The sequence below is a fragment of the Mus caroli genome, chromosome 11, assembly GCF_900094665.2.
Source record: "Mus caroli chromosome 11, CAROLI_EIJ_v1.1, whole genome shotgun sequence".
NCBI classification, from domain to species: domain Eukaryota; kingdom Metazoa; phylum Chordata; class Mammalia; order Rodentia; family Muridae; genus Mus; species Mus caroli.
Window position 1 is genome coordinate 62,013,278 of NC_034580.1, and position 16,598 is coordinate 62,029,875.

The window sequence follows — 16,598 nt, forward strand, 5'->3', positions numbered from 1 at the left end:
CACCACCTTCTCCGGCCTAATCATTGTGTAGATTCTTTTGCTTCTAAACATCTAGTTTCTAATTAGTTGTATATCTCTACATCAGATCTAATACTTAATTCAAGGTGAACTTATGTTTATGCTGAAAAATTCAAACAGAATTCAGATGAACACTGGATACTTTGCCCCCTGCAAAAAAAAAAAAAGCAAGTTTCAAAACAAGTAACAGACTGTCTATGTGTCTTAATGAATCTACAGGAAGCAGACAGCTTGGCTGATGCTGAGGAAAGGTGTGAACAATTGATCAAAAACAAAATCCAGCTGGAGGCCAAAATCAAAGAGGTGACCGAGAGAGCTGAGGATGAAGAGGAGATCAACGCGGAGCTGACGGCCAAGAAGAGGAAGCTGGAGGACGAGTGCTCGGAGCTGAAGAAGGACATCGACGACCTTGAGCTGACACTGGCCAAGGTTGAGAAGGAGAAGCATGCCACGGAGAACAAGGTATGAGATGTCTACACGGGAAGCTTATGACTCATTTTAATGAAGAAGTAAGACATAAAACCAAAGCTATTAAGACCCAATGTTTAATGCAAAGCACGTTTGCTTCCCAAGGTGAAAAACCTGACAGAGGAGATGGCAGGACTGGATGAAACCATCGCCAAGCTGACCAAGGAGAAGAAGGCCCTCCAGGAGGCCCACCAGCAGACCCTGGATGACCTGCAGGCAGAGGAGGACAAAGTCAACACCCTGACCAAAGCCAAAACTAAGCTGGAACAGCAAGTGGATGATGTAAGCATGGTTCAAATGCCCTTCTGAAGTATTTCTTTAAGTGCATTTCGATTTTAACAGGTTTCTCGTCCCCCATCAGCTTGAAGGATCGCTAGAGCAAGAAAAGAAGCTGAGGATGGATCTAGAAAGAGCCAAGAGGAAACTGGAGGGGGACCTGAAACTGGCCCAAGAGTCCACAATGGACATAGAAAACGATAAACAGCAGCTTGATGAGAAACTCAAAAAGTAGGGGCTCCAGAAAGAATTCTGTGTGATGCCATCTTACAAATAATTTGCATATTAATGTGTCTGCTGTTCTGTCTAAAGGAAGGAGTTTGAAATCAGCAACCTGATAAGCAAAATTGAAGATGAGCAAGCCGTGGAAATCCAGCTGCAGAAGAAGATCAAAGAGTTGCAGGTGAATCTTCTATCTCTCCAGCTGTCTATCTATCTATCTATCTATCTATCTATCTATCTATCTATCTTTCTTTCTTTCTTTCTTTATTTCTCTTCATTCACTCACTCATTCATTCATTCACTCATTTTGGTGTTTTTGGGCAGAGCTACACTATGTAACCCAGGTTGACCTCACATTCGTAGTCTTCCTGTCTCAGCATCCTGAGTTCTGCGATAGAAGGCCTACTTCTAGCCTCTCACCTTTCTTTTTTTTTCTACACACCAAAATAATACTAAAATTGAGATGCATTAATGTACGTGGTTGATTCCCAGGCCCGCATCGAGGAGCTGGAGGAGGAAATCGAGGCAGAGCGGGCCTCCAGGGCCAAAGCAGAGAAGCAGCGCTCTGACCTCTCCCGGGAACTGGAAGAGATCAGCGAGAGGCTGGAAGAAGCTGGCGGGGCCACCTCTGCTCAGGTGGAGATGAACAAGAAGCGAGAAACTGAGTTTCAGAAACTTCGCCGGGACCTGGAGGAGGCCACGCTGCAGCACGAAGCCACAGCAGCCACCCTGAGGAAGAAGCACGCAGACAGCGTGGCTGAGCTCGGGGAGCAGATCGACAACCTGCAGCGGGTGAAGCAGAAGCTGGAGAAGGAGAAGAGCGAGCTGAAGATGGAGATCGATGACCTTAGCAGTAATGCAGAGGCCATCGCCAAAGCCAAGGTACCAAACACTGTCTTTAGATAGGGCACTGAGCCAGAAAAACAGCATCCATTGTTTCTGGTATCACATCTGGTTTACAGGCATTTTATAGCATTATTCAAATATTTCCTGTTCTAATATATTCCCATAATTTTATTTTTTAAATTTCTTAAAATTCTAAGGTAACCCACTAGTATGACTTCAAAATTCACTTAAGTGAGTGTCGACATCATTGGGATATGTGGCTTTTTTTTTTCCAATAATGAATATAACATGTATGTTAAATTCTGGCATATGCCAAACACCAACTTTCTACCTAATATCTCACATATTGTAAAAATATATCTTATTATTTTAATGTTAAAACATCTTAATTATTTTAAAAATTGGGGTTAAAATTTTCTCTTTCTTTTCTTTTCTTTTCTTTTCTTCTCTTTTCTCCCTTCCTTCCTTTCCTCCCTGCCTATATTCATATTCAGTGTTTGATTCTCCCTTGCCATGTGATCCTTAGGGAAACCTGGAGAAGATGTGCCGCACTCTGGAGGACCAGGTGAGTGAACTGAAGAGCAAGGAGGAGGAGCAGCAGAGGCTCATCAACGAGCTGACAGCGCAGAGAGCACGCCTGCAGACAGAAGCAGGTAGAGACTCCTTCCCTGGCTCCCCACTTCCTGTACTGCACAAACGGGGTTCTTCCTATGCAGTAATACTCTCATCAAACAGGGAAATCAGGAGACTGTCAGAACCTTTTGAGATAGACAACCAAGGTGTGGGGAAGCAAAATTAAGTAGAGAAGTTTGTTATGTGGCACCCCTGCTTGCAAGCTACATTTCTGACTTGTTTGTTTGCTTGTTTGTTAATGTCTATTTCTATAAGAATGGTTAGAAATGAATAGAATATATACACGTACACACAGCTTATTGTTAAACCAAGAGTTCTCCCACTTGCGCTGTTCTTAGGTGAGTACTCCAGACAGTTGGATGAGAAAGATGCTTTAGTCTCTCAGTTGTCAAGGAGCAAGCAGGCATCCACCCAGCAGATTGAGGAGCTGAAGCGTCAGCTTGAGGAAGAAACCAAGGTGAGTTTTACCTGAGATCTCGACAAACCAAACCCAAGAATGCCCAGCTATCGCTACTTGAGGTGTGTGAGTTAAGTGTTACAGGACATACAAATTGAAATCCCTGGACTATCATTTCTGCAGGCCAAGAACGCACTGGCCCATGCCCTGCAGTCCTCCCGCCACGACTGTGACCTGCTGCGGGAACAGTATGAAGAGGAGCAGGAAGGCAAAGCCGAGCTGCAGAGGGCACTGTCCAAGGCCAACAGCGAGGTGGCCCAGTGGAGGACCAAATATGAGACCGATGCCATCCAGCGCACAGAGGAGCTGGAGGAGGCCAAGTATGGGATGTCAACTTAAGAGAACAAAGTTTCGGTCTCCGTGCTCCCTAATGCAGCAAGTTCCACAAGAAGCCATGGGGGTCTTGTTGCTAGTGACATGAAAACATCAGTAGCTGACATTTATTGAGTGCAGTTTCTTTTACCACAGGAATGTTGATTCAGGGGCTGAAGAGAAGACAAGTTTTGCCCTTTCTAGTCCTCTATGAACCTGTGTCTAATCCTCTATGAACCATCTACATGCTCACTTAGCATCATAGCAGTATTAGGTCACCATTTTTTTTTCTTTTATAGATGAAAGAAGCTAAGATGAGTTCATCTTCTTAAGCTCTGAGTAGATCAAACATTTCTCTTAAAAATCTCAATCAAATTTCCTAAACTATACAAAATTTCTAGGGTTGGTCTAAATAAGATCAAGCTTGGTAGACAACGGGTACCTTCAAATACACCTTCCTGGAGTGTCAAGTTTAAATGGTTATCTGTGTCTTAAGGATGTGGTCTTGGCACACCAACAGGAATGATAAAAAGTATAGACCACTCAAATGAAAATCCAACATGCCTTTGCTTATGCATGAATTGTCCAGATTTATCTGGCAGTTGTGTTCTCTAGTTAGATTGCCTGAGCATACACGATTTAAACAAATTCTCTATTCTCTCTGGGCAGTGTATGTGTAGGGGAGGGGAGGCTCATAAAGGGAGGAGAAAAGTCTGAGATAACAAACATGGGCTTAAGAAGGGATATATAAAGCAGTCAACAATGTTGTCCAGGTTAATGATTTTCACAGCCATTCCCAAACAGAAGTTCTCTAAATCCGGAGCCATTTGGTAGATTAAGGCACCTAGCACAGACAGCAGCCTGTGAAGATCCAGTAACACTCCAAGGACTTCACTGAGCCCACCAATCTGTCATTTTGGAACATCCCAATTTGTCAGTCTAAAATGACGTGTGGTGATCACTGCTGAGAAGCAGATGGATTCACCAGCCTAGGGCAGGATGGCAAGAGGGATTGTCTAGTTATTGTTTTGTTCCTGGCTTTGGTTGGGTCTTGACAGTCTGGCTAACTTCTTAGGAAGAAGCTGGCTCAGCGTCTGCAGGCAGCCGAGGAGCACGTAGAAGCCGTGAATGCCAAGTGTGCTTCCCTGGAGAAGACGAAGCAGCGGCTGCAGAACGAGGTGGAGGACCTCATGATTGATGTGGAAAGGACCAATGCCGCCTGCGCTGCCCTGGACAAGAAGCAGAGAAACTTCGACAAGGTGGTCCAACCTGTTTGAACTTTAAGACAACTCTATTAGGTCTTTCTCCTCCTTGTCCCAGCTGACAATCTATGGCCTTTTCAGGTTCTATCAGAATGGAGACAGAAGTATGAGGAAACTCAGGCTGAGCTTGAGTCCTGCCAGAAGGAGTCCCGAACTCTCAGCACGGAGCTGTTCAAGGTGAAGAACGCCTACGAGGAGTCTCTGGACCACCTGGAGACGCTGAGGAGAGAGAACAAGAATCTGCAACGTGAGTCTTCCCTACCCTGCTCGGTCCTGGCTGGACGCTGCCATGTTGCCGTCATTCCAACCACTTCTTCTTGTCTGTTCTTCCATAGAGGAGATCTCTGACCTGACTGAGCAGATTGCAGAGGGAGGGAAACACATCCATGAGCTGGAGAAAATCAAGAAGCAAGTGGAACAGGAGAAGTGTGAGATCCAGGCTGCCTTAGAGGAAGCAGAGGTAGGTGCTGCTATAATGGCGGTGAGAGTGGGGACATAGCAGACAGACATTAGCAAAAGTACCAAGCTGGGTAATGGCATCATGCATTGAATATATTATTATGCAGAAGATTTAAGTTTAAATTTGGGACCTTTGTGCACAGGGCAATTAGGTGATCCTACTTAATGCTTTCATGTTGTCAGTACTGGAGGCTGGAGAGATTTCTCATATGTTAGGGGCTTGTACTGCTCTTCAGGAAGACCTGAGTGACGTTCTCAGTACCCACATCTAGTGACTCACAACCACCTGTAACTCCAGCTCCCGAGAATCTGATACCTTCTTCTGGCCTCCAAGATCTCTGGCAGAGACATGACATGCATCCACACAAATACGTGTGCACATAAATAAAATGAAAATAAATTTAAGAACCCATCCATTCAGTTTCTTAGGATTTACTACAAGAAAAATAATCTTAAGAGGTAAAACTTTAAGACAAATATTTCCAATTAAAAAAAAAAGGAAGCAAACTAGACCAACAGAATTCCAAATAACAATTAAGTATGGTTATAGGCCAGGAGAAGTTATAAATCCCTGAGATCCCAGTACTTGGGGGGTAGAGGCAGGAGAATTAGTTCAAACTTGAGGCCAGATTGATCTACATAGTAAGGCCCATGTCAGCCAGAGCTTTATAGCAAAATCATACCTTAAGAGACCAAAAGAAGCCCAGAAAAATGGCTCAGTAGTTTACGGCACTTTCCATCAATCCTTGGCCCTCTCTCTATCCAATCTTCTGAACCCATGAGGCAGAAGAAGAGAAGCAACTCCCATAGATTATTCTATGACCTTCGTGTTCTGTCTGTCTAAATTATTTATTAAGTAAATAAGTGAAAAATTACCAAAAAGTAAGGTTAATGTGGGGAAAGATTTATGATAGACACAAATATTTGCTTTTAAAAAGCAAGACATATATTCATATATAAAACTTTGATTAGATTAAAATAGATAGAAATAGGGAAATGGAAAGACCAGGAGTTAGCTCAAGGCCATCCTGAGACACAAAGCAAGACACTCTGCCTTAAAAATAGTAGAAAGAAGTTGTACCACATTAAAATAGTTGTCCCTCTGTGAGGGGCAACGGGGAGCTTTGTTTTTATACATTGTCTCCACATTGTAGAGTGAGTACACACTATATAACTGGGGGAAAACTATTTTAAAGCTGATAGTTTCTATGCCAGGTTAATATATTCTACATGAAGACTATAGTTTATGAAACATTATACATGTGTATATGTAGTATGCTTATTCTGCATGTAAAATTAATCAGATAATTCTGTTAGTATGCCATGAATCTTTAGGTAGTGCCCAGCACCTTTACTAAAGAACTGTCCTATATATTCTGTGACTGGATAGACAAACAAAATGAAAATGAGTCGCCATATAGGTTCTTAGGACAACTTCGTTAACTTTAGAGTTCAACAAGATGACAGCAGTAAGAGTCTGCCCCCACAAACTCAGGGTAGACTCCAACCACTTGAGTTCTCTTCTGCTCAGTGATGACTGATCACTGTTTCCTGAAGGCATCTCTGGAGCACGAGGAGGGAAAGATCCTGCGCATCCAGCTGGAGCTGAACCAGGTCAAGTCTGAGATCGACAGGAAGATTGCTGAGAAGGACGAGGAGATCGACCAGCTGAAGAGAAACCACGTTAGAGTCGTGGAGACCATGCAGAGCACGCTGGATGCCGAGATCAGGAGCAGGAACGATGCTCTGAGAGTCAAAAAGAAGATGGAGGGAGACCTGAACGAGATGGAGATCCAGCTGAACCACGCCAACCGCTTGGCTGCTGAGAGCTTGAGGAACTACAGGAACACACAGGGCATCCTCAAGGTAGGTAGGCAGACACACAATCGCCTCTTAGATGAGTTACAGGACATACCTGCCTACACACTTAAGTTGTTTCGCTTCTTGGTCCTCTTACTTCTTCTATATAATAAAAATAAGTTTCCTGCCTCCCAGATGCTGTGAGGATCCAATGAGCTAGCAGATGCTGAGCTCTATAATTGATAAAGGATAGTGACAGGCATGTGACAGATAATAAGTTAAAGGCAGAGACAGAACAAGACTCTGTCCCTTGACAATTTGCTTCCACTCTAAATAAATGCCACCATCATTCATACAAATGACAGGCAAGTCATCTCCTGTTCCTAACACCAACACCCTCCTCTAGCTCATCTCCTAGGTGTTCAGAGCCTCTTCAGAACAGTCAAAATATTTTTTAACTGATAGGACACCCAGCTGCACCTGGATGACGCTCTCCGGGGCCAGGAGGATCTGAAGGAGCAGCTGGCCATCGTGGAGCGCAGAGCCAACCTGCTGCAGGCTGAGATCGAGGAGCTGCGGGCCACACTGGAGCAGACGGAGAGGAGCAGGAAGATTGCAGAGCAGGAGCTGCTGGACGCCAGTGAGCGCGTGCAGCTCCTCCACACCCAGGTGAGCCAGATGCTGGTGCACTGCTAAGTGAGGAATCTAGAATGTGGCTGTTACATATAACTGAGGATGGAGCCATATCTCAACCACCACTGTAGCTATGAGAGGGCTCTGGGTCTCCTTATTGTGCATTCCTATTTGTCTTTTCTGGATTTTCTACCAGGAGGGCTTTGTAAATCTAGACATAAAGTTAGACTTTGGGGGGTTAGTAAAACCATGAAGAATAATGCCAGGTAAGCATGCCTTTGACTCCAAACTGAAACATACTTCTTGCGACATTTATCAGGGGCGCATCAGAGTTCAACAGCACTGTGGCCACTGTTGCCTCACAGAGCACTCAGGACCATCCCTTCTTGCTCAGGCATTAAATGTCATAGCAGTCCCATATCAGGTCCCCGTGATACCAATACCACCACACTCCAGCATTTCCAATACGTGCAGAAGGAGATGTCCTTCCCTGCAAGAATACTGTGTTGAAATTTTAGGACAATGTTTTCATAGTACAAATTCAAAATCCACCCCCCCACACACACACAACACACAACACACAATGGACAAGTCCTCCTCTCTCTCCCTACACCACTGTGTACACACACGCACAGTTCCTTTGAGAGACATCCTCTGTCTTGTACTCTCACACACATAAAAACAAAACAAAACAAAAACCCTATTATTCCCAACCTTTTAAGCATAGAATACTATAAATAAAACAAATAAAAAAAACAAATACAAGCTGACTAATAATAATAGGCATTTATTGTTGTTGTCACAAAACAAGATCTTCCACTTATCACAGGTTGACCCCGAATTCATGATCCACCTTTTTAGCCTCTGGACAGCTGGGATTACAAGCATGCACCATCATACCCTGTCAGTAAAGGCACTCTTATAACTTCAGAGGTCCTCATATGTAAGTCAGATAGGCAGTAAAGGACTGAGTATGAGGAAGGAGGTTCTAACCATGCAGTTAACTGCAAATCTGTGCCAAAGAGAATACTTCACACGAGTAAATTCGGGAGTTAGACTAAAATAGAACAATTGTAAACCCCAAGTGGGAAAACCTGAAAACATTATAAATTCCCACCATTTTTTTTAACAGAACACGAGCCTCATCAACACCAAGAAGAAGCTGGAAAATGATGTTTCCCAGCTGCAGAGTGAAGTGGAAGAAGTGATTCAAGAGTCACGCAATGCAGAAGAGAAGGCTAAGAAAGCCATTACTGATGTGAGCACCACGCACATTACCCTTCCCACGCCTGTGCTGCCTGCCACCACCAGGGCTTATTTTTGTCTCGATTTATTTGCCTCTCAGGCTGCCATGATGGCGGAGGAGCTGAAGAAGGAGCAGGACACCAGCGCCCACCTGGAGCGGATGAAGAAGAACATGGAGCAGACGGTGAAGGACCTGCAGCACCGTCTGGACGAGGCTGAGCAGCTGGCGCTGAAGGGTGGCAAGAAGCAGATCCAGAAACTGGAGGCTAGGGTGGGTGTCTTCAGTCCTAAACCTGGGATGGGCAAGAGGACACATTTTTATTGTTGTGGGGTCAAGTATACCCTGCTCCTACCTGTAGCTGACCCTAGACTAAACCTCCAACACTGGCTGGAGATACATCTTTCTTTCTTGATTACAGGTACGTGAACTCGAAGGAGAGGTCGAAAATGAACAGAAACGCAATGCTGAGGCTGTTAAAGGGTTAAGGAAGCATGAAAGAAGAGTAAAGGAACTTACCTACCAGGTAAGAGGAATAGCTTTCTAGAAGGGCAGGTATCTTGCCCAAAGGGCAAGGGAAACCCTCATGTCTCCTTAGGTGGCACTTGCAGGACAGGTTCCTTAACTCCATGTATGTGAAGGATAAAAGATAGAGTTGCTAATCCCAGGCACACACGAAGCTAGGATGATTAGGGAAGCCTTTACAAAACAGCATAGAACGGGGCGTGCAGGTCAGTGGTAGAGAACATATCCCACATGAGCTTGATTCCCACTGATAGGAAGAAAGGTAGAAGGAAGGAAGAAAGAGAAAGAGAAGAGAAAGGGAAGAAAGGAAGGGAGGGAAGGCAGCATTAGAGAGAAAAGAATAGAGGCATTAAATCAAAATAAGCTAGATGTGTTAGTCTTAGTGTGGTCTCTCCCAGAAGAGGAGGGTACGAACTAGAGAAGATGTATAGAATTCTTTAATACAGAGGCTGGACAGCATACACATTTAACAAGCATGACTACAGTTCATAGCATGGCTTAATCAAGTTTACCCCAAGGTTCCCTTTCTGGCACACCGGCAACTTATTCTAGCATCGGAGGCAGACCTATTTCTTTGGATTGAATGCGTATCTTTTTTTTAAATCAAACTTTCAGACTGAGGAGGACCGCAAGAATGTGCTCCGGCTGCAGGACCTGGTGGACAAATTACAGGCGAAGGTGAAATCCTACAAGAGACAGGCTGAGGAGGCTGTGAGTATCTTTGAGGTTTTGTAGAAAGAAGCAGAATTCTGTTGGGGAGAGAAAATGTGTTTTGTTTCTTTTTTTTTTTCCCCTTTGGTTTTTTTTTTTTTAATGTATGGGGAGAAAGAAGGACATACAGTAAGAACCTACCATTCATGTATTTTACGAGGGTTGTGATCTTACAAATATGTGTACACCCCACGCTAATCACAGAATAGGGCTCAAGGGGAGATATTTAAATATTGTTAGGCAGGAAGGACCAGGTAGAAAGAAAGCTCCAAATACCCAGCTTTAATTGATAGCAACAATCACACAACAGAAACACTAATGCCAGGATGAACAATTCATGTCCCTCAACATTCACAAATCATGTGTTCCTAAAAGTCAGATATTGATCGCCCTCCTCCCTCAGCTGACTTGCTGACTCACTCTGTAGGTAGGGTGTTCCTCCCTGTATGTATTGCTGCAAGCAGAACATGCAGGGATACTGGAGGGACAGCTAGTGGTGAGAGGCCCTGTGTTCTGCAGTACCGAACAACAAAGGCATGGTGCTGAAAGGTTCTCCAGCTCCCCTTTCCCCTGCTGTGCCCACCCCCATTCTTGTAGATATACATACGTGATAGGAAGAAAGGCATGAACAGTAACAGAACACAAAACAGACAACTTTTGTCCAGTCCCAGTTCCCCCTTCTCTGCATTAGTCCTAAAACACACAGGGAAACAACAGTTAGAGCCATTTCCAAGAGATTTCAGTGGAAAAGCTTGCTTACTGAGGTCTCTGGGGGCACCTGGGTCTCTTCTTCCTCTCCACCCAAGAGACACATCAAAAAAGTAAGCAAGGTGACAGAGAGATGGCTCAGTGGTTAAAAGCACTGGCCGCTCTTCCAGAGAGTGCAGGTTCAATTCCCAGCACCCACGTGGCTCACAACCATCTGTAACTACATTTCCAGGGGAAAGGAGTCTCTGCTTGGAGGACCTCCAAGATCCTCTTCTGGCCTGCTTTGGCACTGCCTGAATATGTTACATGCATACGCATACACATATACATGTGTGTGTATGTTTGTATTTATGTATATGCAGGCTAAACACCTGCACAGATAAAATAAATCTTTAAGAAAGCAGGGAGGTGTAAAAAGGTTTGACAAAAGGCTGTTCTCTTCCATTTGAAAACAAATTTTTCTTTCCTTCCTTCAAGTCAGAATTGTCACTGGAGTTACAAATTGGGTTGAGATTGGAGGTCAGACAGGACCAGCACCACATATGAAGGAAATACAATTTTAGAATAATCTGACCTGGTAACAAACAGAGTGAGGCCCGCGACATCTAACTGCCAGAACGCTTGTCTGTTCTCAGGAGGAACAATCCAACGCCAACCTAGCCAAGTTCCGCAAGCTGCAGCACGAGCTGGAGGAAGCGGAGGAGCGGGCTGACATCGCAGAGTCCCAGGTCAACAAGCTGCGGGTGAAGAGCCGGGAGGTTCACACCAAAATCAGCGCAGAGTAAACACATCTTGCAGAGGGAGGAGGCTGCCAAGGGACTGAAGGAAAGCACAGGAGGGGCTGCTTTGGGTCACTTGCTGGGTCACTTGCCTCTCTGGGTTTACTTTTCTCCTACTGCTGACTAAATAAAAACTACACGGCATTGGTAAATCAAACCAGGCTCCCTGTCTCATTTGCAAAATTGTTTACTGGCAAAGCTTGTTCTCACCTAACTCTTTTTTTTTTTTTTAAATGTCTGTGTAGAGTTATCTTAGTTCACTTAGTTTTAGTCTCCACTAAAAAAACAAAAAAACAAAACACTGCCAACTTGGCGAGGAAAGGGTTTGTTTGGCTTACGGTTTACAGTCCACCAGTGAGAGAAGCCAGGGCAGGAGCTCTAGGAAGGGGAAGCAGGAACTGAAGCAGAGATCATGGAGGAAACCTGCTTACCAGCTTGCTCTCCATGGCTTACTCTATCTACTTTCTTAAATACCCCAGGACCACCTGCATGGTCTTAAAACAATGCAGAACCACTCACGGACATGCCTTCGAGCTAATCCGATGGAGGCAACTCTTCAGTTGAGGTTCCCTCTTCCCAGATGACTCCCATTGGTGTCAAGTTGACCCACACTAATGAACACAAGAACATCCAATATGCTGAACGTTGCTACCACCCAAAAGCCCTTTTCCCACCTCAACTCTCAAGTTCCCTCCCACACAGGATGTTTCAATAGGGCTTTTTTGTTTGAGATAGGGCTGTCTATGCTTCCCAGGCTGGATTTGAACTTATCATCCCCTTGCCTGAGCCTCCCCGCTGGGAGTGTTGGGAGCAGGGCCATACTTGGCCGGATCCTGTTTTAATAAATGTGTCAGGATTGCTGCAAATTACTAAGGAAATCCCTCTCTGAGGGAGCCTTTCCGAGGGTGTCTCTCCAGAAATTAGTGAATTTATTCATTTAGTGACTCTAGATACTGCCCATTTACCATGTACCAGGCACCGTTCTAAATTCTGTGGGTGTTGCAGAGAAGAAGAGCCCTCAGAGATTTTACACTCTACGAGAGAAAGGTAGCCAGCACATGAGAGAGCAGCAGTGATGGATGTGTGCGCGTGGGAAATCTAGAGGTTGACAGACACAGTTGCATTTTATTGAGAGTAGTCACAGAACACCTTGAGAGCATATTCCAGCAGAGACCTGAAGGACGCAAGAGAGCAAGACAGACCGAGTATTTGGGGACTGAGCCCTTCAAGATAGAAAATGTCAAGACTGAAGCCAGGGAACTGTAGCTGCTTCAAGTGTGAGGAAGTTAGCCTTGCTGTGGCCACAGGAGAAGGAGAGACAGAGAAGAGCCAGGTGCTGATCACGCAATGCCCCCCCCCCCACCCCGAGGCACTCAGTGCCCTACTTGCTTGTCTTCAGCACAGAACCCAGTAGGAAAGCCTGGGAAGGTTTTAAGTAGTGTCGAGATATTAACATGTTAAAGGAATCTCTTTGTCTGGTTTGTTGAAAAACCGACCTGGAGGGACCACTGGTAGACACCTGGAGAGCAGAGAGGAGCCCCCATGACATGTAAGATTTTTATATGGCAATGGATTAAACCAGAGAAAGAACATTGGGAGATAATTAAAAAGCTGATTCTATATTTACTGAAGGGAGCATAGGGGACTTTCAGATGGGCTAGATGGGGGAGGGGGGAAGAGGGAGAAAAGAAGAGGGGGAAGGGGTGAAGGGGGAGGAAGGAGCAAGGGGAGGAAGGTAAACCAGGAACAAGAAAATGAATTATGAAGAGTGACAAGGAAACGGGGGGGGGGGAGTGCAACAGTATGAAGCAGTAAAGCAAAAACTACAATCTAGACAAAGCTTACCTGTCCCACACCCCTCCCTCCACCTTCTAGGACCTTCTTCCCCCAACCCCACCCCCATCAGCCTCAATTTCCTTTTACAATACAAAAGGTACAGGACTTGTCTCTGGTATGTTTACCCGTAACAGCAAAGGCTTAAATGAAAAAGAAAGGGTTGGAGAGATGGCTCTGGCTGTTCTTCCAGAGGGCCTGGGTTCATATCCCAGCACCTACATTCTAGCTCACAACTGTCTGTAACTCTAAGATCTGACACCCTCACACATACATACATGCAGGCAAAACACTAATATGCGTAAAAAGAAAAAGAAAAAAGAAAGGGAAGAAAAAAATGTTGTCAAGTACAACTTTGGCTCAAAGAGGAAATAAAAATCATAATCATAACAATGACCAAGAGCAAACCTGAGAGAGGTTGCTGTCTGTGATCTTAGCTTAGGCAAAGATTTCTTAGCTATAACACCAAAACCATGAGCCATAAATGAAAAGATATATGTATAAACTGGATTTCAAAACACAATGCCTGTTCCTTGAAAGCCACAGTTAAAGAGAATGAGAAGATAAGCCACACACTGTGACAATGTTTACACAGACATGCAAATAGGTGCTGGCAATAACTCATCAGCACAGGCCCCAAGAGAAGAACAAAGCACAGGACACCACACCACACAGGTGTTAAAGGATAGGAAGTGTGGCCCAGAGGTTGGGACTGGACTTATACCTGTTAGTCAGTGGGAAGTGACACAGCAGTTGGGCAGATTTTTTTTCTAAGTTAGGGAATAATCCTTACAGTGCAGCCATTCTACTGCTGGTTGCTTTCTCCAGAGAGATGGAAGTATCAGTCACATGAACACTTGCATAGAAATGTTCCCAGCATAGGTAGTAAAGTCTCATAGCAGGACAGAATCCAGATGTCCATCACTGGTAAACAGATAAAGAAACTACAGTATTAACCTGGTGGGTTAGCCTGATGCTGCTTGTATTCTAATGCTAATATTGGGCCCCAAAGACTGACTGTCCCAGAAAGGAGAGAGTCCACTCCTAAGGTGCTACGTGACTCTTTCTACCCTTTTTAGGCAGGGTAGAAACCTCTGGGAAAGGATTAAATATTTCTACACACACAGCAATGCTTCCCACAGTAAAGGAAAAGGTGAGAGCCCAAGAGGATGAAGCTCCAGACATGAGTGCTGACTGAAAGAAACCTGACCACCCAAAGCATGATTTGATTCACATGCATAAGTTCACATCATATATACATACAGTTTTGCAGAGACCAATGGTTACCGGTAGATGCAGAGGCGGGGCTATGGAGTATCCAGACATGCTTGCAGATTACAGAAGAGCAAAAGGAAAGCATAGGGATTCATAACATGCCCATTGTGTTAGTGGAGATGACGGTTTCAGTCGTAGAAGTTTCTAGTTACAGAAAGTGTAAGGTTTGGGGACCAGCAAGATAGTGCCTTAGAATGAAGGTACTCACTGAAGACCTATGTTCAATTCCCCAGATCCACAGGATGGAAGGAGAGAACAGATTCCTGCAAGTTGTCCTCTGAGTGCTGACAAGCATGGGTGGCAAATTAAAAATAAAACAAGTTACCCCCACCCCAAGAAAGAGTAATATTAAGAGTTGAGGAAGGACAAAATGCAAAAAGACATGAGTTTTGAAAGAAAATATAATGTTAATTGGTCTTCTAGTTTCATCGATGTCATAGTTTTTTCTTTTTTCTTTTTTCTTTTTTTTTTTGTGGCAGATAAGACCACAAAAAATATAACTGATAGATAGTGAAGGAGTAGAGCCCTCATTCTGTCTCCTCACTCTGTCTCTTCAGAATGGCTATCAGAACCACACAGACTTTCACTGAGATGTACACGCTTGAGACTGGGCAAGTGCTTGTTTGAGTGCCTCTATTAAGTTAGCTGTATGATGTTTTTATTTAGAAATGTATGACAATATAGTGAGTTGAAAAATAAATTGATAAGTAGAAATAAATGACTGCTTCATTAGGGAAATGTTACAATTATATACCACCTTGGGAAAATTCTTAACAGAATAATATCCGCTGAATGTAAAAGCAAGAGAATTTTTGGTAGGAATTGTAACAAACCCATCAACTGCGTCCCATCTCCCAACTCATCTCTGTGTGGTCCACATCTCTATTTATTTAGAGCTCTGCTTTCCTCATTAGCATCCTGTAGTTTTAATATAGACATCTCCTTTATGTACATGCATGTTCCTTAGCAACTATAGATCATACTATGCAGATTTCCCCCAGCTTACAATTAGACTGTGTCTCAGGAAACCCTATTTCCAGCTAGAAATATTGCTAAGAGAAACCTAGCCTAATGGAGAACTTCAGAGTACTGAGGATTTCCCATTGAGATTTCTGGATGTTCAGTGGTCATGAGTGAGCAGTGTTCCTTACAGCAGTCCAGGACAAGATCAAAGTTCAATGCTCATTTTAAACTATTGCATTCACACTAATGTAAATTAAACTCTTCAAAGTACGACTATCACATGTTTCTGAGACACCTATGATTACTAGCACAAGGCAGGTTCAAGACATGTCAAAAAGCAAAATATACAACCATGTTTGCAGATCCATATCCTAATGTTAGTGTTTAGGGTGCAGGCAAACAAGAGGAGAAGCCATAACAGAATTGAAACCAAGGTGAAGACCACGAACAGTTTAGGAGACATCTGGGCAACTTTTAGTCAAAAGATACAAAGTTAGAGCCAAGCAAGCTAGGAAGCAGCACCCCTCCATAGCCTCTGTATCGGCTCCTGCCTTCAAGTTCCTGCCAGTTTGAGTTCCTGCCTTGGTTTCCCCGGACTATGACTCATGATATGGAAGACAAATGAACCCTTTGTTAGCGTTCCTTCTGGGTTCCACAATGCTGATATCCTTTCCTCTCCTAGTTGCTTTGGTTATGGTGTTCCATAACAATAATAATAACCCTAACGAATGCACATATAAAATATATATAAATAGACTTCAAAATGCACTGTTCTTGATTAAACACATACTCTCGTCAATTTTTAAATTAAAATCTTTACTTCTTTTTTTTTAAATGTTTTTATTAGGTATTTTCCTCATTTACATTTCCAATGCTATCCAAAAAGTTCCCAATACACTCCCCCCCAACTCCCCTACCCACCCACTCCCACATTTTGACCCTGGCATTCCCCTGTACTGGGGAATATAAAGTTTGCAAGTCCTATGGGCCTCTCTTTCCAGTGATGACCAACTAGGCCATCTTTTGATACATATGCAGCTAGAGTCAAGAGCTCTGGGGTATTGGTTAGTTCATAATGTTGTTCCACCTATAGGGTTGCAGTTCCCTTTAGCTCCTTGGGTACTTTCTCTAGCTCCTCCATTGGGGGCCCTGTGATCCATCCAATAGCTGACTGC

At 44.0% G+C, this 16,598-nt stretch overlaps 1 protein-coding gene across 2 annotated transcripts in view; it reads left to right on the forward strand.

Annotated features, from left to right (window-relative positions):
- LOC110304385 (myosin-8) overlaps nucleotides 1–11,509 on the forward strand; it is a 28,693-nt gene extending 17,184 nt beyond the window's left edge. For both annotated transcript variants that reach the window (XM_021175725.2, XM_021175726.2), the window contains exons 21-38: nucleotides 238–480; nucleotides 592–768; nucleotides 848–993; nucleotides 1,075–1,165; nucleotides 1,477–1,866; nucleotides 2,357–2,483; nucleotides 2,802–2,920; nucleotides 3,044–3,240; nucleotides 4,308–4,491; nucleotides 4,576–4,741; nucleotides 4,830–4,954; nucleotides 6,511–6,819; nucleotides 7,219–7,422; nucleotides 8,519–8,644; nucleotides 8,732–8,902; nucleotides 9,051–9,155; nucleotides 9,770–9,865; nucleotides 11,209–11,509. In XM_021175725.2, coding sequence (XP_021031384.1) covers nucleotides 238–480; nucleotides 592–768; nucleotides 848–993; nucleotides 1,075–1,165; nucleotides 1,477–1,866; nucleotides 2,357–2,483; nucleotides 2,802–2,920; nucleotides 3,044–3,240; nucleotides 4,308–4,491; nucleotides 4,576–4,741; nucleotides 4,830–4,954; nucleotides 6,511–6,819; nucleotides 7,219–7,422; nucleotides 8,519–8,644; nucleotides 8,732–8,902; nucleotides 9,051–9,155; nucleotides 9,770–9,865; nucleotides 11,209–11,358 — 3,126 coding nt within the window. In that variant the 3' untranslated portion in view covers nucleotides 11,359–11,509. The remainder of the gene's footprint in view (nucleotides 1–237; nucleotides 481–591; nucleotides 769–847; nucleotides 994–1,074; nucleotides 1,166–1,476; nucleotides 1,867–2,356; nucleotides 2,484–2,801; nucleotides 2,921–3,043; nucleotides 3,241–4,307; nucleotides 4,492–4,575; nucleotides 4,742–4,829; nucleotides 4,955–6,510; nucleotides 6,820–7,218; nucleotides 7,423–8,518; nucleotides 8,645–8,731; nucleotides 8,903–9,050; nucleotides 9,156–9,769; nucleotides 9,866–11,208) is intronic.
- Nucleotides 11,510–16,598: the final 5,089 nt, after the last annotated feature.